The following is a 21,149-nucleotide window of genomic DNA, read 5'->3' as shown; positions in this document are numbered from 1 at the left end:
GTGTATGTACTGACATGTGACCTACTTGTTGTGTGTATGTACTGACATGTGACCTACATGTTGTGGTGTGTATGTACTGACATGTGACCTACTTGTTGTTGTGTGTATGTACTGACATGTGACCTACATGTTGTGGTGTGTATGTACTGACATGTGACCTACTTGTTGTTGTGTGTATGTACTGACATGTGACCTACATGTTGTGGTGTGTATGTACTGACATGTGTGTGTAACTGATAGATACATGTTAATGTTTTCTAATGTATGTCAAGCGTCTTTTCTCTGTAATGTCTTCTTCGTTATTTGTAGGACCCCAGTAAGACTAGCTGTTACCATTTGCGTCGGCTAAATAGGATCCTAATAAATCAAATCAAATATTCTCTCTTGGGACTTGGATAGAAAGGGCAGAGGCTACAGTAGAGCATCTCTTCTTATCAGCTCTTCAACTCTCTAACAATCTCTCTGTCCGTTTCACAGGGCTCCAATGGCTTCCCTGGATTCCCCGGCTCCAACGGAGAAAAAGGAGGAAGGGTGAGGCTCTTTAGATCACTACATTACTTAATATCTTCTTTTCAATTATTATTACCCCCCCTTTTTTTCATGATTACAATCTTGTCTCATCACTACAACTCCCCAACGAGCTCGGGAGAGGCAAAGGTCAAGTCATGCGTCCTCCGAAACATGACCTGCCAAGCCGCGCTTCTTAACCCCCGCCGGCTAAACCTGGAAGCCAGGAAACACCATTCAACTGACAACCGAACCCGCCACAAGGAGACGTTAGAGAGCGAAGAGCCAAGACCGCTGAGTCACTCAGTGTATTAGACCGCTGAGTCACTCAGTGTCTTAGACCGCTGAGTCACTCAGTGTCTTAGACCGCTGAGTCACTCTGTGTCTTAGACCGCAGGAGTCACTCTGTGTCTTAGACCGCTGATGTACTCTGTGTTTTAGACCGCTGAGTCACTCAGTGTCTTAGACCGCTGAGTCACTCTGTGTCTTAGACCGCTGAGTCACTCTGTGTCTTAGACCGCTGAGTCACTCTGTGTCTTAGACCGCTGAGTCACTCTGTGTCTTAGACCGCTGAGTCACTCTGTGTCTTAGACCGCTGAGTCACTCAGTGTCTTAGACCGCTGAGCCACTCAGTGTATTAGACCGCTGAGTCACTGTGTCTTAGACCGCTGAGTCACTCAGTGTATTAGACCGCTGAGTCACTCTGTGTCTTAGACCGCTGAGTCACTCTGTGTCTTAGACCGCTGAGTCACTCTGTGTCTTAGACCGTTGAGTCACTCTGTGTCTTAGACCGCTGAGTCACTCTGTGTCTTAGACCGCTGAGTCACTCTGTGTCTTAGACCGCTGAGTCACTCAGTATATTAGACCGCTGAGTCACTCAGTGTATTAGACCGCTGAGTCACTCTGTATTAGACCGCTGAGTCACTCAGTGTATTAGACCGCTGAGTCACTCAGTGTATTAGACCGCTGAGTCACTCAGTATATTAGACCGCTGAGTCACTCTGCGTCTTAGACCGCTGAGTCACTCAGTGTATTAGACCGCTGAGTCACTCAGTGTATTAGACCGCTGAGTCACTCAGTATATTAGACCGCTGAGTCACTCAGTATATTAGACCGCTGAGTCACTCTGTGTCTTAGACCGCTGAGCCACTCAGTGTCTTAGACCGCTGAGTCACTCAGTATATTAGACCGCTGAGTCACTCAGTGTCTTAGACCGCTGAGTCACTCTGTGTCTTAGACCGCTGAGCCACTCAGTGTCTTAGACCGCTGAGTCACTCTGTGTCTTAGAACGCTGAGTCACTCTGTGTCTTAGACCGCTGAGTCACTCAGTGTATTAGACCGCTGAGTCACTCTGCGTCTTAGACCGCTGAGTCACTATGTGTATTAGACCGCTGAGTCACTCAGTATATTAGACCGCTGAGTCACTCTGTGTCTTAGACCGCTGAGTCACTCAGTATATTAGACCGCTGAGTCACTCAGTATATTTGACCGCTGAGCCACTCAGCGTCTTAGACGGCTGAGCCACTCAGTGTATTAGACCGCTGAGTCACTCAGTGTCTTAGACCGCTGAGCCACTCAGTGTCTTAGACCGCTGAGTCACTCAGTGTCTTAGACCGCTGAGTCACTCAGTGTATTAGACCGCTGAGTCACTCAGTGTCTTAGACCGCTGAGCCACTCAGTGTCTTAGACCGCTGAGCCACTCAGTGTCTTAGACCGCTGAGCCACTCAGTGTCTTAGACCGCTGAGCCACTCAGTGTATTAGACCGCTGAGTCACTCTGTGTATTAGACCGCTGAGTCACTCTGTGTCTTAGACCGCTGAGTCACTCTGTGTCTTAGACCGCTGAGCCACTCAGTGTCTTAGACCGCTGAGCCACTCAGTGTCTTAGACCGCTGAGTCACTCAGTGTCTTAGACCGCTGAGTCACTCAGTATATTAGACCGCTGAGTCACTCTGTGTCTTAGACCGCTGAGTCACTCAGTATATTAGACCGCTGAGTCACTCAGTGTCTTAGACCGCTGAGCCACTCAGTGTATTAGACCGCTGAGTCACTCTGTGTATTAGACCGCTGAGTCACTCTGTGTCTTAGACCGCTGAGTCACTCTGTGTCTTACACCGCTGAGCCACTCAGTGTCTTAGACCGCTGAGTCACTCAGTGTCTTAGACCGCTGAGCCACTCAGTATATTAGACCGCTGAGTCACTCAGTGTCTTAGACCGCTGAGCCACTCAGTGTCTGAGTCACTCTGTGTCTTAGACCGCTGAGTCACTCTGTGTCTTAGACCGCTGAGTCACTCAGTGTATTAGACCGCTGAGTCACTCAGTATATTAGACCGCTGAGTCACTCAGTGTATTAGACCGCTGAGTCACTCAGTGTATTAGACCGCTGAGTCACTCAGTGTATTAGACCGCTGAGTCACTCAGTGTATTAGACCGCTGAGTCACTCTGTGTCTTAGACCGCTGAGTCACTCAGTATATTAGACCGCTGAGTCACTCAGTATATTTGACCGCTGAGCCACTCAGCGTCTTAGACGGCTGAGCCACTCAGTGTATTAGACCGCTGAGTCACTCAGTGTCTTAGACCGCTGAGCCACTCAGTGTCTTAGACCGCTGAGTCACTCAGTGTCTTAGACCGCTGAGTCACTCAGTGTATTAGACCGCTGAGTCACTCAGTGTCTTAGACCGCTGAGCCACTCAGTGTCTTAGACCGCTGAGCCACTCAGTGTCTTAGACCGCTGAGCCACTCAGTGTCTTAGACCGCTGAGCCACTCAGTGTATTAGACCGCTGAGTCACTCTGTGTATTAGACCGCTGAGTCACTCTGTGTCTTAGACCGCTGAGTCACTCTGTGTCTTAGACCGCTGAGCCACTCAGTGTCTTAGACCGCTGAGCCACTCAGTGTCTTAGACCGCTGAGTCACTCAGTGTCTTAGACCGCTGAGTCACTCAGTATATTAGACCGCTGAGTCACTCTGTGTCTTAGACCGCTGAGTCACTCAGTATATTAGACCGCTGAGTCACTCAGTGTATTAGACCGCTGAGCCACTCAGCGTCTTAGACCGCTGAGCCACTCAGTGTATTAGACCGCTGAGTCACTCAGTGTCTTAGACCGCTGAGCCACTCAGTGTCTTAGACCGCTGAGCCACTCAGTGTATTAGACCGCTGAGTCACTCTGTGTATTAGACCGCTGAGTCACTCTGTGTCTTAGACCGCTGAGTCACTCTGTGTCTTACACCGCTGAGCCACTCAGTGTCTTAGACCGCTGAGTCACTCAGTGTCTTAGACCGCTGAGCCACTCAGTATATTAGACCGCTGAGTCACTCAGTGTCTTAGACCGCTGAGCCACTCAGTGTCTGAGTCACTCTGTGTCTTAGACCGCTGAGTCACTCTGTGTCTTAGACCGCTGAGTCACTCAGTGTATTAGACCGCTGAGTCACTCAGTATATTAGACCGCTGAGTCACTCAGTGTATTAGACCGCTGAGTCACTCAGTGTATTAGACCGCTGAGTCACTCAGTGTATTAGACCGCTGAGTCACTCAGTGTATTAGACCGCTGAGTCACTCAGTATATTAGACCGCTGAGTCACTCAGTGTATTAGACCGCTGAGTCACTCAGTATATTAGACCGCTGAGTCACTCAGTGTATTAGACCGCTGAGTCACTCAGTATATTAGACCGCTGAGTCACTCAGTATATTAGACCACTGAGTCACTCTGTGTCTTAGACCGCTGAGTCACTCTGTGTCTTACACCGCTGAGCCACTCAGTGTCTTAGACCGCTGAGTCACTCAGTGTCTTAGACCGCTGAGCCACTCAGTGTCTTAGACCGCTGAGCCACTCAGTGTCTTAGACCGCTGAGCCACTCAGTGTCTTAGACCGCTGAGCCACTCAGTGTCTTAGACCGCTGAGTCACTCAGTGTCTTAGACCGCTGAGCCACTCAGTGTCTTAGTCCGCTGAGTCACTCTGTGTCTTAGTCCGCTCAGTCACTCTGTGTCTTAGACCGCTGAGCCACTCAGTGTCTTAGACCGCTGAGCCAAAGTAAAGTAAACTAGGACAGTAGAGACAATAACTACTGTCAAAATGGAGGGTGAGGCTGGGAAGGGGAGGGGTGGAGGGTGAGGCTGGGAAGGGGAGGGTGAGGAAGGGGAGGTGTGGAGGGTGAGGCTGGGAAGGGGATGGTGAGGAAGGGGAGGGGTGGAGGGTGAGGCTGGGAAAGGGATGGGTGGAGGGTGAGGCTGGGAAGGGGAGGTGTGGAGGGTGAGGCTGGGAAGGGGAGGGGTGGAGGGTGAGGTAGGAGAGTGGGGGGATGGAGGGTGAGGCTGGGAAGGGGATGGGTGGAGGGTGAGGCTGGGAAGGGGAGGGGTGGAGGGTGAGGTAGGAGAGTGGGGGGATGGAGGGTGAGGCTGGGAAGGGGATTGGTGGAGGGTGAGATGGTGAAGGGGAGGGGTGGAGGGTGAGGCTAGGAAGGGGAGGGGTGGAGGGTGAGGCTGGGAAGGGGATGGGTGGAGGGTGAGATGGTGAAGGGGAGGGGTGGAGGGTGAGGCTAGGAAGGGGAGGGGTGGAGGGTGAGGTGGGGAACTGGAGGGGGATGGAGGAGAGAGAGGCATTGAAGGAAGTAAGAGAGGGAAAGAGAAATGCTGAAACAAGCTCCTTCCCTCTCAAACAGACGAAGAGTGAAGAGTGAAGGGTGGACATCCTAGCTTGTGTCCTAATTAGCACCCTATTCCCTATATAGGGCACTACATTTGAGTGTGCTACAGTATAGTACTGTACTACGTAGGGAATCGGGTGCCATTTGGGACACAGCGCCCTAGACACCTCAGGAGCCAATATCGTCACGAGTTGACAGGCAGGTCAGGCTGTCAAGTGCCTCTGAGTAATGTGGGTATCTCCTTACAGCTTGCTCTGATTTGATTCTTTATTTCTCTGAAAGGTGTAGCTCTGACTCTAAACCCACAGAGCAGTGGAGGAGTCTTGTCTTCTCTGAGCTGTAGAATGTTTCAAAGACTTTTAAGACTTTCTTGGAGATCTAAACTTCATCTGTGTGAATAGATTAATCTATAATTACTGTTTGCAAAAAGGTTTTCTGTCAATATATTTAACTATAGAATGATGCAGTTTTCTTTCTTTGTCAGTATAACAGTGTTTATGCTTTGAACCCTTGGTCTCATGAATAAATAAAATGCTTGTGTGGTTGTGTATTGCAGGGTATCGCTGGTAAATCCGGACCCAGGGGACAACGTGGCCCAACGGTAAGATCCTGGAAACTCATCAGTCGGTCCGCAGTCTATTCTCTCTCTAACACAACACCATCTCCGAGTTGCTAGATGATGATTGGTCATCTCTGTGTTCCTGTAATCTAGGGTCCCCGTGGTGGAAGAGGTGCCAGGGGACCAACTGGAAAGCCAGGTGCTAAGGTCAGTCTCTAACTCAAGTATCATATTTTAATCATCCATTTTTTTTAAAAAACTGGCCTTAAAACCCACTTCTACAGACTGTCCTTCTCGTAGTCCTCCCAGTTGAAGTTGTATTTTAGAACCTAGCACAATACTGCTATTTTACCTGATTCTAAAGGTATCTTTTTGAATTGTATTTGTTTAGATAACTGTGTAATGAAAAGTACAAGTGAAATGTATTATAATTTTGTTATTATTATGATCATTATGATTATTATTATTATTGCAATTTTTAAAAATATTTGTATTATTATTATTATTTATATGTTTTATTGTTATTATTATTATTACTATTGTTGTTATTATTATTATTATTGTTATTATTATTATTATCTCTTTAGTTTACACACAGAATGTATTTTCCATATCACCTGTTGTCACTATACATAATACAGTACAATGTCAATGACTCTGACCTCTGACCTCTGACAGTCTCTGTCTGTAGTGTGTTCATTACTAACCTTCACAGACTGTCTCTGTATCTGACTGTCTCTGTATCAGACTGTCTCTGTATCAGACTGTCTCTGTCTCTGACTGTCTCTGTCTCTGACTGTCTCTGTCTCTGACTGTCTCTGTATCAGACTGTCTCTGTATCTGACTGTCTCTGTATCTGACTGTCTCTGTATCAGACTGTCTCTGTATCAGACTGTCTCTGTATCTGACTGTCTCTGTATCTGACTGTCTCTGTATCAGACCCTGTATCTGACTATCTCTGTATCTGACTGTCTCTGACTGTCTTTGTATCTGACTGTCTCTGTATCTGACTGTCTCTGACTGTCTTTGTATCTGACTGTCTTTGTATCAGACTGTCTCTGTATCAGACTGTCTCTGTATCTGACTGTCTCTGTATCTGACTGTCTCTGACTGTCTTTGTATCTGACTGTCTCTGACTGTCTCTGTATCTGACTGTCTCTGTATCTGACTGTCTCTGTATCTGACTATGTCTCTGTATCTGACTATGTCTCTGTATCTGACTGTCTCTGACTGTCTCTGTATCAGACTGTCTCTGTATCAGACTGTCTCTGTATCTGACTGTCTCTGTATCAGACTGTCTCTGTATCAGACTGTCTCTGTATCTGACTGTCTCTGTATCTGACTATGTATCTGTATCTGTTGCCTCCACAGGGAACATCAGGTAATGACGGGCCTCCAGGTGGACCAGGAGAGAGAGTGAGTTCTAGTCTGTGTTTTTCCAGTCAATCCTTAATAAAAGGGCATTGTCTTTGACCAACTTCCTTATGAGATACAAATCACTGAGATGTTTTTGATTTGTTTGTGAAAGAGCCCAATGGGGAGTCACATGTGATGAGGGTTGAGGTTTTCTAAAGTTCATATTTTCTTCTTTTATCTCAGGGACCCCAAGGACCCCAGGGGCCAGCTGGATTCCCAGGACCTAAGGGCCCTAACGTAAGTACCCTTCCCAAGACCTAAGTGCCCTAACGTAAGTACCCTTCCCAAGACCTAAGGGCCCTAACGTAAGTACCCTTCCCGGGACCTAAGGGCCCTAACGTAAGTACCCTTCCCGGGACCTAAGGGCCCTAACGTAAGTACCCTTCCCGGGACCTAAGGGCCCTAATGTAAGTATCCTTCCCAAGACCTAAGGGCCCTAATGTAAGTACCCTTCCCAGGACCTAAGGGCCCTAACGTAAGTACCCTTCCCAGAACCTAAGTGCCCTAATGTAAGTACCCTTCCCAATACCTAAGGGCCCTAACGTAAGTACCCTTCCCAGAACCTAAGTGCCCTAACGTAAGTACCCTTCCCAGAACCTAAGTGCCCTAACGTAAGTACCCTTCCCAGGACCTAAGTGCCCTAACGTAAGTACCCTTCCCAGAACCTAAGTGCCCTAACGTAAGTACCCTTCCCAGGACCTAAGGGCCCTAACGTAAGTACCCTTCCCAGAACCTAAGTGCCCTAATGTAAGTACCCTTCCCAAGACCTAAGGGCCCTAACGTAAGTACCCTTCCCAGAACCTAAGTGCCCTAATGTAAGTACCCTTCCCAGGACCTAAGGGCCCTAACGTAAGTACCCTTCCTAAGACCTTAGGGCCCTAACGTAAGTACCCTTCCCAAGACCTAAGGGCCCTAACGTAAGTACCCTTCCCAAGACCTAAGGGCCCTAATGTAAGTACCCTTCCCAAGACCTAAGGGCCCTAACGTAAGTACCCTTCCCAGAACCTAAGTGCCCTAGTGTAAGTACCCTTCCCAGGACCTAAGGGCCCTAACGTAAGTACCCTTCCCAAGACCTAAGGGCCCTAACGTAAGTACCCTTCCTAAGACCTTAGGGCCCTAATGTAAGTACCCTTCCCAAGACCTAAGGGCCCTAACGTAAGTACCCTTCCCAAGACCTAAGGGCCCTAATGTAAGTACCCTTCCCAGGACCTAAGGGCCCTAACGTAAGTACCCTTCCCAGGACCTAAGGGCCCTAACGTAAGTACCCTTCCCAAGACCTAAGGGCCCTAACGTAAGTACCCTTCCTAAGACCTAAGGGCCCTAACGTAAGTACCCTTCCCAAGACCTTAGGGCCCTAACGTAAGTACCCTTCCCAAGACCTAAGGGCCCTAACGTAAGTACCCTTCCCAAGACCTAAGGGCCCTAACGTAAGTACCCTTCCCAGAACCTAAGTGCCCTAACGTAAGTACCCTTCCCAGGACCTAAGGGCCCTAACGTAAGTACCCTTCCCAAGACCTAAGGGCCCTAACGTAAGTACCCTTCACAAGACCTAAGGGCCCTAACGTAAGTACCCTTCCCGGGACCTAAGGGCCCTAATGTAAGTACCCTTCCCAGGACCTAAGGGCCCTAACGTAAGTACCCTTCCCGGGACCTAAGGGCCCTAATGTAAGTACCCTTCCCAGGACCTAAGGGCCCTAACGTAAGTACCCTTCCCAGGACCTAAGGGCCCTAACGTAAGTACCCTTCCCAGAACCTAAGTGCCCTAACGTAAGTACCCTTCCCAGGACCTAAGTGCCCTAACGTAAGTACCCTTCCCAGAACCTAAGTGCCCTAACGTAAGTACCCTTCCCAGGACCTAAGGGCCCTAACGTAAGTACCCTTCCCAAGACCTAAGGGCCCTAACGTAAGTACCCTTCCCAGGACCTAAGTGCCCTAACGTAAGTACCCTTCCCAGAACCTAAGTGCCCTAACGTAAGTACCCTTCCCAAGACCTAAGGGCCCTAACGTAAGTACCCTTCCCAAGACCTAAGTGCCCTAACGTAAGTACCCTTCCCTCTACTTTAAAATTGTTGATGGTACAAAGTAAAATAGTTCATGGTTATCGTCTACTTCATCCATGTGGTCCCTACTAACTGAACCTGTCCATCTCATCTCCCTCAGGGTCCCCCTGGTAAAGACTTCATCCATGTGGTCCCTACTAACTGAACCTGTCCATCTCATCTCCCTCAGGGCCCCCCTGGTAAAGACTTCATCCATGTGGTCCCTACTAACTGAACCTGTCCATCTCATCTCCCTCAGGGCCCCCCTGGTAAAGACTTCATCCATGTGGTCCCTACTAACTGAACCTGTCCATCTCATCTCCCTCAGGGCCCCCCTGGTAAAGACTTCATCCATGTGGTCCCTACTAACTGAACCTGTCCATCTCATCTCCCTCAGGGCCCCCCTGGTAAAGACTTCATCCATGTGGTCCCTACTAACTGAACCTGTCCATCTCATCTCCCTCAGGGCCCCCCTGGTAAAGACTTCATCCATGTGGTCCCTACTAACTGAACCTGTCCATCTCATCTCCCTCAGGGCCCCCCTGGTAAAGACTTCATCCATGTGGTCCCTACTAACTGAACCTGTCCATCTCATCTCCCTCAGGGCCCCCCTGGTAAAGACTTCATCCATGTGGTCCCTACTAACTGAACCTGTCCATCTCATCTCCCTCAGGGCCCCCCTGGTAAAGACTTCATCCATGTGGTCCCTACTAACTGAACCTGTCCATCTCATCTCCCTCAGGGTCCCCCTGGTAAAGACTTCATCCATGTGGTCCCTACTAACTGAACCTGTCCATCTCATCTCCCTCAGGGCCCCCCTGGTAAAGACTTCATCCATGTGGTCCCTACTAACTGAACCTGTCCATCTCATCTCCCTCAGGGCCCCCCTGGTAAAGACTTCATCCATGTGGTCCCTACTAACTGAACCTGTCCATCTCATCTCCCTCAGGGCCCCCATGGTAAAGACTTCATCCATGTGGTCCCTACTAACTGAACCTGTCCATCTCATCTCCCTCAGGGCCCCCCTGGTAAAGACGGACTGCCTGGTCACCCTGGACAGAGAGGAGAGACAGGTTTCCAGGGAAAGACTGGCCCACCTGGGCCTGGAGGGGTTGTAGGACCTCAGGTAAGGTAGCATTTGGTAGAGAATGTTGCTTGCAATGCCAAGATAGTGGGTTCGATTCCTGGGACCACCCACACGTACAAAATATATGAACACATAAGTCACTTTGAATAAAACCTTCTGGTAAATTATTTAAAAAAATATATATCTTTGAATCATTGTTCTGCAATATATATATGTTTTTATTTATTTGTTATTTCACCGGGTAAGTTGATTGAGAACACGTTCTCATTTACAGCAACGGCCTGGGGAATAGTTACAGGGGAGAGGAGGGGGGATGAATGAGCCTTTTGTAAACCGGGGATTATTTGCTTAAACTATTAAAATATTTTCTGTGCTAGATCTAAAGGATAATGTTTGATCTATGAATGTTGATTTATTTTCTAAATCTAGGAACAACATTAGCCTTGGAACATTTAATAATGACACTATAAAACAAAACAAAAATAAGTTTAGAGATTTATATGGCATATTATAATTAAACTATCAAGGCCTTTAAACACTTGTTGGACAATGATTGTAAAAATGAAATGCGTTTTATGGTGTCTGACATAAATCCAGTTTGATGAAATTTTTACGATTCCTTTACATACTTTGAGATTGTCCCGGTCTTTCAACAATCCCCGCTGGTGTTTTGTCTGTCCGTTAGGGACCAACGGGAGAGACCGGCGGCATCGGAGAGAGAGGACACCCTGGTTCCCCTGGACCCCCCGGAGAGCAAGGTTTACCTGGATCTGCTGGGAAAGAAGGAGGAAAGGTAAACAAACTCCCTTATGACTCGACAATGGTTTCACCCGGCCAAAGCACAAGACCAGGGCAAGAACATACCATTCGTGGTAAATGGGCTTTGTCTGTCTATTCAAATGCCAGAACAAGAACAATCAACAACGTTTACTGTCGTCATGGAAACCTAATAGCACTTCCAGGTATCTGACAGATGACCCCAATTGACTAAATATTGAGAATCCATCTTTTTTTGACAGAAAAAAAGCAACAGGTTATTTTCCAAGAACCTCTTTTCAAATGACTTCTAAAAATGTACTTGAAGACGATGATTATTAGATTGACATTCAAAGTGTGAATGTGGAGTAGGTGGCACAGACTCTTAGGATAAGAGAGAGAGAGGGAGAGTGAGAGAGAAGAGAGGGAGGGAGAGAGGGAGAGAGAGGGAGAGAGAGAGAGAGAGAGGAGAGAGAGGAGAGAGAGTGAGAGAGAGAGGGAGAGTGAGAGAGAAGTGAGGGAGGGAGAGAGGGAGAGGGAGAGAGAGAGAGAGAGAGAGAGATGAAGATTGCATGATTGCTGCAGCACTCAGTACAGTACTAACCTCTATGATTTAAGCTGAAAGCAAACAAAGAAAGGAACAGTAAAGTAGCGTCCTCTTAACTTGATTATCTTGGCTCAGGATTATCTTGGCCCAGGAATATAACAGAGAGAGAGAGACTGGAGTGGTTTGGGGAAGTGAGAGAGGTAGAAAAGTGGTGCCCCTCCGAATAACAGTCACTGGTCTATTATTCTGTACTGGAATTTCATTTCCATTTGAGTCATTTAACAGACTCTCTGATCCAGAGTCACTACAGTAGTGAGTCATTTAGCAGACTCTCTTATCCAGAGACACTACACTAGTGAGTCATTTAGCAGACTCTCTTATCCAGAGACACTACAGTAGTGAGTCATTTAACAGACTCTCTTATCCAGAGTCACTACAGTAGTGAGTCATTTAACAGACTCTCTTATCCAGAGTCACTACAGTAGTGAGTCATTTAGCAGACTCTGATCCAGAGCCACTACAGTAGTGAGTCATTTAGCAGACTCTCTTATCCAGAGACACTACAGAAGTGAGTCATTTAGCAGACTCTCTGATCCAGAGCCACTTTACAGACATATTCAGACTTTACAGTCATTTCGTGTTGCTTGTCAAGATCAAATTTCTGTTGTTACTAATACCAATACAGATACTGTATAATACAGACAGGAAAATTAGTTCATGATCGTTTTCGTTAATATGCACCTACAGCAATTGACAGACTATGTATTCTCTGTCTCAACTTTTTCTCCTATCTCTCCTCCAGGGTGACCCAGGTCCTATGGGAACGTCTGGAAAGGTTGGCCCAGCCGGGCTCAGGGGCTTCCCAGGGCAGAGAGGTCTTCCCGGGGCTAACGTAAGACACAGCTCCCATCTACAGATACACCCAGCTCCAAACAGCTATCACACACACACACACACACACACACACACACACACACACACACACACACACACACACACACACACACACACACACACACACACACACACACACACACACACACACACACACACTGCTCCTCATTAGAGATATAGGAGCCGTTACAGTTACCATTATGTCCTCTCTGGGCCACAGCAGGGAGAGGGGGAGAGGGAGGGAGGGAGAGAGAGAGGGAGAGAGGAGAGAGGGGGAACAAAGCCCTTGAATTGAAACAAGAGAGAGAGAGAGAGAGGGGGAACAAAGCCCTTGAATTGAAACAAGAGAGAGAGAGAGAGAGAGAGAGGTCACAGTCTACTTCAACCTGAACAGAGCTTTGCTCAATCATGAGGCATCAAAACCAAAGAAACTACACAATATTAAGAAATTATATAGACGGAAGGAAAGTGTTGTAGAAACCTACCAAAAACAATTAATTCAATCCCTTTTCCTGGACAAAACGTTCCACTGTAATAGTGAAGGTGTTAACTGGGCAGTAGAAAATCTCAACAGTATATTTGACCTCTCAGCTTCCTTATCAAATAAAAACAATTCAAGCAGAAAACCTAAGAAAATTAACAACAATGAAAAATGGTTTGATATTTAATGCAAAAACCTAAGAAAGAAATTGAGAAACCTATCCAACCAAAAAACATAGAGACCCAGAAAACCTGAGTCTACACCTTCACTATGGTGAATTACTAAAACAATACAGAAATACACTACAGAAAAAGAAGGAACAGCATGTCAGAAATCAGAAATTGAAGACTCTAACCATTTCTGGGAAAATTGTAAAACTCTAAACAAACAACAACACGAAGAGTTATCTATCCAAAACAGAGATGTATGGGTAAACCACTTCTCCAATCTTTTTGGCTCTATAGCAAAAACCTAAACTAAAAACCCTCCAACACAACAAGGCCTGTGGTATTGATGGTACCCACAATGAAATGATAAAATATACCAATTGGCTACACTAAAACTCTATAACATCATCCTTGGCTCTGGCGTCTTTCCCAAAATTTGGAACCAATGACCGACCCCCCCCCCACCCCCAATCCACAAGAGTGGAGACAAATAACTACCGTGGGATATGCATCAACAGCAACCTCAGGAAAATCCTCTCCATTATCATTAACAGCAGACTCATACATTTCCTCAATGAAAACACTGAGAAAAATGTCAAATTGGGTTTTTGTTCTCCAATTTTGGTTGAGAGGGTTCTTCCAGGATTATAATACACTGTGGATTAGTACACACACACACTCTCAAATACTCACACACACACACACACACACACACACACACACACACACACACACACACACACTCTCAAATACTCACTGACACACACACACACACTCAAATACTCACTGACACACACACACACACACACACACACACACACACTCTCTCTCTCTCTCTCAAATACTCACTGACACACACACACACACTCAAATACTCACTGACACACACACACACACTCAAATACTCACTGACACACACACACACAGACACACACACACACGCACACACTCATGAATGCATATGCCCAGCAACACACTTTCTTTCTGTCTTCCAGACACAAATGGTTAAAAGTCTAACCCTCCTCTCCTCTCTCGTTCTCTCCTTCCAGGGTCCAGCTGGTTTGAAGGGAGGCGAAGGACCACAGGGTGCCCAAGGCCCCATCGTAAGTATGACGTTACCATGGTTATGTCATCGCTTCACGCCCCACAGAGACTCGGAGCAACACTTTTAGAGGCTTTGAAGAGGTTAAGCAGGTAGTTGGTCCATAATGAGGTGTGATTATAGCCTGGCAGGCTGGTAGGCAGGGCATGTGGTTGGTCCATAATGAGGTGTGATTATAAACTGGTAGGCTGGTAGGCAGGGCAGGTGGTTGGTCCATAATGAGGTGTGATTATAGCCTGGTAGGCAGAGCAGGTGCTTGGTCCATAATGAGGTCTGATTATAGCCTGGTAGGCAGGGCAGGTGGTTGGTCCATAATAAGGTGTGATTATAGCCTGGCAGGCTGGTAGGCAGGGCAGGGCAGGTGGTTGGTCCATAATGAGGTGTGATTATAGCCTGGTAGGCTGGTAGGCAGGGCAGGTGGTTGGTCCATAGTGAGGTGTGATTATAGCCTGGTAGGCAGAGCAGGTGCTTGGTCCATAATGAGGTCTGATTATAGCCTGGTAAGCAGGGCAGGTGGTTGGTCCAAATTGAGGTGTTATTATAGCCTGGCAGGCTGGTAGGCAGGGCAGGGCAGGTGGTTGGTCCATAATGAGGTGTGATTATAGCCTGGTAGGCTGGTAGGCAGGGCAGGTGGTTGGTCCATAATGAGGTGTGATTATAGCCTGGTAGGCTGGTAGGCAGGGCAGGTGGTTGGTCCATAATGAGGTATGATTATAGCCTGGTAGGCTGGTAAGCAGGGCAGGTGGTTGGTCCATAATAAGGTGTGATTATAGCCTGGTAGGCTGGTAGGCAGGTCAGGTTTATGGTTTATGACTGTCAGCTAGAAACAGGGCTGGTTTCTGTCTGGAGTGGCTGTCTGGAGTGGAGTGACTGTCTGGAGTGGAGTGGCTGTCTGGAGTGACTGTCTGGAGTGACTGTCTGGAGTGGAGTGGCTGTCTGGAGTGGCTGTCTGTCTGGAGTGGAGTGGCTGTCTGGAGTGGCTGTCTGGAGTGGAGTGACTGTCTGGAGTGGCTGTCTGGAGTGACTGTCTGGAGTGGAGTGGCTGTCTGGAGTGGCTGTATGGAGTGACTGTCTGGAGTGGAGTGGCTGTCTGGAGTGGCTGTCTGGAGTGGCTGTCTGGAGTGACTGCCTGGAGTGGAGTGGCTGTCTGGAGTGGCTGTCTGGAGTGACTGTCTGGAGTGGAGTGGCTGTCTGGAGTGGAGTGGCTGTCTGGAGTGGAGTGGCTGTCTGGAGTGGAGTGGCTGTCTGGAGTGGAGTGACTGTCTGGAGTGGAGTGGCTGTCTGGAGTGGAGTGGCTGTCTGGAGTGGAGTGGCTGTCTGGAGTGGAGTGACTGTCAGGAGTGGAGTGGCTGTCTGGAGTGGCTGCCTGGAGTGGAGTGACTGTCTGGAGTGGAGTGGCTGTCTGGAGTGGAGTGGCTGTCTGGAGTGGAGTGACTGCCTGGAGTGGAGTGACTGCCTGGAGTGGAATGACTGCTTGGAGTGGAGTGGCTGCCTGGAGTGGAGTGGCTGTCTGTCTGGAGTGGCTGTCTGGAGTGGCTGTCTGGAGTGGAGTGGCTGTCTGGAGTGACTGTCTGGAGTGGAGTGGCTGTCTGGAGTGGAGTGGCTGTCTGGAGTGGAGTGGCTGTCTAGAGGGGAGTGGCTGTCTAGAGGGGAGTGGCTGTCTGGAGTGGAGTGACTGGAGTGGAGTGACTGTCTGGAGTGGCTGTCTGGAGTGGAGTGGCTGTCTGGAGTGGCTGTCTGGAGTGGAGTGACTGTCTGGAGTGGCTGTCTGGAGTGACTGTCTGGAGTGGAGTGACTGTCTGGAGTGGCTGTCTGGAGTGGAGTGGCTGTCTGTCTGGAGTGGAGTGGCTGTCTGTCTGGAGTGGAGTGGCTGTCTGGAGTGGAGTGGCTGTCTGTCTGGAGTGGAGTGGCTGTCTGTCTGGAGTGGAGTGGCTGTCTGGAGTGGAGTGGCTGTCTGTCTGGAGTGGAGTGGCTGTCTGGAGTGGAGTGGCTGTCTGTCTGGAGTGGAGTGGCTGTCTGGAGTGGAGTGGCTGTCTGTCTGGAGTGGAGTGACTGTCTGGAGTGGAGTGGCTGTCTGGAGTGGAGTGGCTGTCTGTCTGGAGTGGAGTGGCTGTCTGTCTGGAGTGGAGTGGCTGTCTGGAGTGGAGTGGCTGTCTGTCTGGAGTGGAGTGGCTGTCTGTCTGGAGTGGAGTGGCTGTCTGGAGTGGAGTGGCTGTCTGTCTGGAGTGGAGTGGCTGTCTGGAGTGGCTGTCTGGAGTGGAGTGGCTGTCTGGAGTGGCTGTCTGGAAGGTGAGAATAGAATCTCTTATGGGTTTGAATGACAGACAGGCAGCTTTGGAGGAGGAGAGGGAGAGGAGGTGAGGAGCAGAAGAGTGGGGAGAGGAGAGGAGAGGAGAGGAGAGGAGAGGAGAGGAGAGGAGAGGAGAGGAGAGGAGAGGAGAGGAGAGGAGAGGAGGGATATGCATGGCATGCATAATGGAACTAAGGGGGTTCTTTGAACAAATGAGTGTTCAATTTGAAGCATTGTCATGTTCTAGTGTACCAATGTGAGAATGGATGGCATGGATGGCATGGATGGCATGCATAATACACTTCTGAACAAAGGAAAACATTCTGATTCTGAGGGTTCTGAAAAGGAAACCATTCTGATTCTGAGGGTTCTGAAAAGGAAACCAATCTGGTTCTGAGGGTTCTGAAAAGGAAAACATTCTGATTCTGAGGGTTCTGAAAAGAAAACCATTCTGATTCTGAGGGTTCTGAAAAGGAAACCATTCTGATTCTGAGGGTTCTGAAAATGAAACCATTCTGATTCTGAGGGTTCTGAAAAGGAAACCATTCTGATTCTGAGGGTTCTGAATGTGAGAATGGATGGCATTTATAATACACTTCTGAACAAAGGAAACCATTCTGATTCTGAGGGTTCTGAATGTGAGAATGGATGGCATTTATAATACACTTCTGAACAAAGGAAACCATTCTGATTCTGAGGGTTCTGAATGTGCGGAGATTCTTTTGAAAAGGAAACACTGAGTGCTGAGCGACGGCTGGATATCCTGAAAATACATTTTTGTTTACCACAACAATGTCAGAGAAATTCACCTCTAATTGTATGACTCAGTAAATTCACCTCTAATTGTATGACTCCGTTAAGTTCCTACACACTTACACAAACACTCACTCATACAAGCAATTAGATTTTTCCCTTTATCGATTTCTCAGCAGCGGATCAGTCGGCGTTCAGCTGCAGGGAGAAGTGTGCGTTGCGTTTAGTCAGAACATGGTGTGGGTGTTCGAGTAGTGTTTGTGTGTTATGTGTTTGTGTGTCTATGTGTTTGTGTGTGTTTGATTGTGTGTCTGCAGTTGTGTGTCTGTGTTTGTGTGTCTGTGTTTGTGGCTGTGTGTCTGTGGCTATGTGTATGTGGATGTGTGTCTGTGGTTGTGTGTCTGTGGTTGTGTATCTGTGTGTTTGTGGCTGTGTGTCTGTGGCCGTGTGTCTGTGTCTGTGTCTGTGTCTATGGCTGTGTGTCTGTGTCTGTGTCTGTGTCTATGGCTGTGTGTCTGTGGCCGTGTGTCTGTGGTTGTGTGTCTGTTGTAGTAACTGTGTGTCTGTTGTAGTAACTGTGTGCCTGTGGTAGTAACTGTGTGCCTGTGTGTCTGTGGTAGTAACTGCGTGCCTGCGTATCTGTGGTAGTAACTGCGTGTCTGTGGTAGTAACTGAGTGTCTGTGGTAGTAACTGCGTGTCTGTGGTAGTAACTGCGTGGCTGTGGTAGTAACTGTGTGCCTGTGGTAGTAACTGTGTGCCTGTGTGTCTGTGGTAGTAACTGCGTGCCTGCGTATCTGTGGTAGTAACTGCGTGTCTGTGGTAGTAACTGAGTGTCTGTGGTAGTAACTGCGTGTCTGTGGTAGTAACTGCGTGTCTGTGGTAGTAACTGCGTGTCTGTGGTAGTAACTGCGTGTCTGTGGTAGTAACTGCGTGTCTGTGGTAGTAACTGAGTGTCTGTGGTAGTAACTGAGTGTCTGTGGTAGTAACTGAGTGTCTGTGGTAGTAACTGTGTGTCTGTGGTAGTAACTGAGTGTCTGTGGTAGTAACTGCGTGTCTGTGGTAGTAACTGCGTGTCTGTGGTAGTAACTGTAACTGTGTGTCTGTGGTAGTAACTGAGTGTCTGTGGTAGTAACTGCGTGTCTGTGGTAGTAACTGCATGTCTGTGGTAGTAACTGAGTGTCTGTGGTAGTAACTACGTGTCTGTGGTAGTAACTGCGTGTCTGTGGTAGTAACTGTGTGTCTGTGGTAGTAACTACGTGTCTGTGGTAGTAACTGTGTGTCTGTTGTAGTAACTGTGTGTCTGTGGTAGTAACTGTGTGTCTGTGGTAGTAACTGAGTGTCTGTGGTAGTAACTGAGTGTCTGTGGTAGTAACTGCGTGTCTGTGGTAGTAACTGCGTGTCTGTGGTAGTAACTGCGTGTCTGTGGTAGTAACTGCGTGTCGTGTCTGTGGTAGTAACTGCGTGTCTGTGGTAGTAACTGAGTGTCTGTGTGTCTGTGGTAGTAACTGAGTGTCTGTGGTAGTAACTGTGTGTCTAGTAACTGAGTGTCTGTGGTAAGTAACTGCGTGTCTGTGGTAGTAACTGCGTGTCTGTGGTAGTAACTGTGTGTCTGTGGTAGTAACTGAGTGTCTGTGGTAGTAACTGCGTGTCTGTGGTAGTAACTGCGTGTCTGTGGTAGTAACTGAGTGTCTGTGGTAGTAACTGCGTGTCTGTGGTAGTAACTGTGTGTCTGTGGTAGTAACTGTGTGTCTGTGGTAGTAACTACGTGTCTGTGGTAGTAACTGTGTGTCTGTTGTAGTAACTGTGTGTCTGTGGTAGTAACTGCGTGTCTGTGGTAGTAACTGCGTGTCTGTGGTAGTAACTGCGTGTCTGTGGTAGTAACTGAGTGTCTGTGGTAGTAACTGTGGTGTAACTGCGTGTCTGTGGTAGTAACTGCGTGTCTGTGGTAGTAACTGCGTGTCTGTGGTAGTAACTGCGTGTCTGTGGTAGTAACTGCGTGTCTGTGGTAGTAACTGCGTGTCTGTGGTAGTAACTGCGTGTCTGTGGTAGTAACTGCGTGTCTGTGGTAGTAACTGCGTGTCTGTGGTAGTAACTGTGTGCCTGTGTGTCTGTGGTAGTAACTGTGTGTCTGTGGTAAACTGCGTGTCTGTGGTAGTAACTGCGTGTCTGTGGTATAAATTGCCTAGTAACTGCGTGTCTGTGGTAGTAACTGCGTGTCTGTGGTAGTAACTGCGTGTCTGTGGTAGTAACTGCGTGTCTGTGGTAGTAACTGTGTGTCTGTGGTAGTAACTGTGTGCATTAAATCCATATTGATACATTGCCTGAATTGATGTGATAACGATGAATAGAACAATACATTTATAACATTCATGTTTTTTTACATTTCCTTTCAAAATACTACTACTAATTGGATGGTTGTTCACATTAACAGTCACCCATACTCTCATAACTATTTCTTTATTTTATTCAACCTTTATTTAAGATTCATGCTGAGACCACAGTCTCTTTCACAGATGAGCCCTGCATGAACACATCAATAAACAATTAGACTATACATATCTATAGACACATCATTTACACTATACATATCTATAGACATATCAATTACACTATACATATCTATAGACACATCAATTAACTATACATATCTATAGACATATCAATTAACTATACATATCTATAGACACATCAATTGCACTATACATACCTATAGACACATCAATTACACTATACATATCTATAGACACATCAATTAACTATACATATCTATAGACACATCAATTAACTATACATATCTATAGACATATCAATTACACTATACATATCTATAGACACATCAATTACACTATACATATCTATAGACATATCAATTACACTATACATATATACAGTACCAGTCAGAAGTTTGGACACACCTGTACTCATTCCAGGGTTTTTCTTTATTTTTACTATTTTCTACATTGTAGAATAATAGTGAAGACATCTAAACTTTGAAAAAACATAGTAACCAAAAAAGTGTTAAACAAATCAAAATATATCTTATATTTGAGAATCTTCAAAGTAGCCAGCCTTTTCCTTGATGACAGCTTTGCACACTCTTGACATTCTCTCAACCAGCTTCATGAGGAATGCTTTTCCAACAGTCTTGAAGGAGTTCCCACATACGCTGAGCACATGTTGGCTGCTTTTCCTTCACTCTGCTGTCCAACTCATCCCAAACCACCTCACTTGAGTTGAAGTCGGGTGATTGTGGAATGGCTACTTGCACAGTGGAATATTTTATTAAGACATGTAGCTAGCTAGCTAGCTAAACAAAGACCCATAATCCCAACTCATGACGTTACTACCCTGCATGAATCTGCAGGTAGCTAACCAACCAGGTTCAATGTTAGCTAGCTAACATTAGGCTATAACTAGCAATGCAAATGGCATAATAAGATCGTACACGTAACGCTAGACTATCTTACCCGAATACATAATTAATGTATTGACATGTCTCCCTGTCACAGATGCCACGTTTGCACTTAGTTTAAAGATGTAATCTGGAGACACGCATTTTCTCCATCTCTTTAGCTATCATACTCTAATTCCACTCATTTCAAAACTCGGTAGTTTTACCACACAATAAAAAAAATTAAATCCTCGTTAGACAAGACTGACCATACTGAACAGTAGACAGAAGCATGCTACATGGCAGACCAATCCAAACTCATCTCTCGGCATGTCCAGCCCACTCATTATCTCAGCCAATCATGGCTAGCGGGAAGGTTCCTGGCTTTTTCTGTGGCTAATCCAATTAGGCTCGTAAATTGACAATTGTATTCCTATTTACAGAAGGCATACAAGTTTGTTATTAAGGCACATGAAAGTTCACATGTTCGAGAAGGCATTTCTGCCCCCCCCC

At 47.1% G+C, this 21,149-nt stretch overlaps 1 protein-coding gene across 1 annotated transcript in view; it reads left to right on the top strand.

Moving 5' to 3' along the window:
• The window catches only part of LOC139375800 (collagen alpha-1(XI) chain-like), a 212,842-nt gene that overhangs the window by 135,751 nt on the left and 55,942 nt on the right, over positions 1 to 21,149 (top strand). Inside the window, exons 31-39 of the mRNA XM_071117670.1 lie at positions 478 to 531; positions 5,710 to 5,754; positions 5,866 to 5,919; positions 7,084 to 7,128; positions 7,312 to 7,365; positions 10,186 to 10,293; positions 10,940 to 11,047; positions 12,360 to 12,449; positions 14,149 to 14,202. Of these exons, the coding sequence (XP_070973771.1) occupies positions 478 to 531; positions 5,710 to 5,754; positions 5,866 to 5,919; positions 7,084 to 7,128; positions 7,312 to 7,365; positions 10,186 to 10,293; positions 10,940 to 11,047; positions 12,360 to 12,449; positions 14,149 to 14,202 (612 nt within the window). The remainder of the gene's footprint in view (positions 1 to 477; positions 532 to 5,709; positions 5,755 to 5,865; positions 5,920 to 7,083; positions 7,129 to 7,311; positions 7,366 to 10,185; positions 10,294 to 10,939; positions 11,048 to 12,359; positions 12,450 to 14,148; positions 14,203 to 21,149) is intronic.

This window comes from Oncorhynchus clarkii, chromosome 20 (assembly GCF_045791955.1).
Source record: "Oncorhynchus clarkii lewisi isolate Uvic-CL-2024 chromosome 20, UVic_Ocla_1.0, whole genome shotgun sequence".
Classification (NCBI taxonomy): Eukaryota; Metazoa; Chordata; class Actinopteri; order Salmoniformes; family Salmonidae; genus Oncorhynchus; species Oncorhynchus clarkii.
The sequence above is the reverse complement of the archived record's forward strand: the minus strand, read 5'-3'. Positions and strand labels throughout refer to the sequence as shown.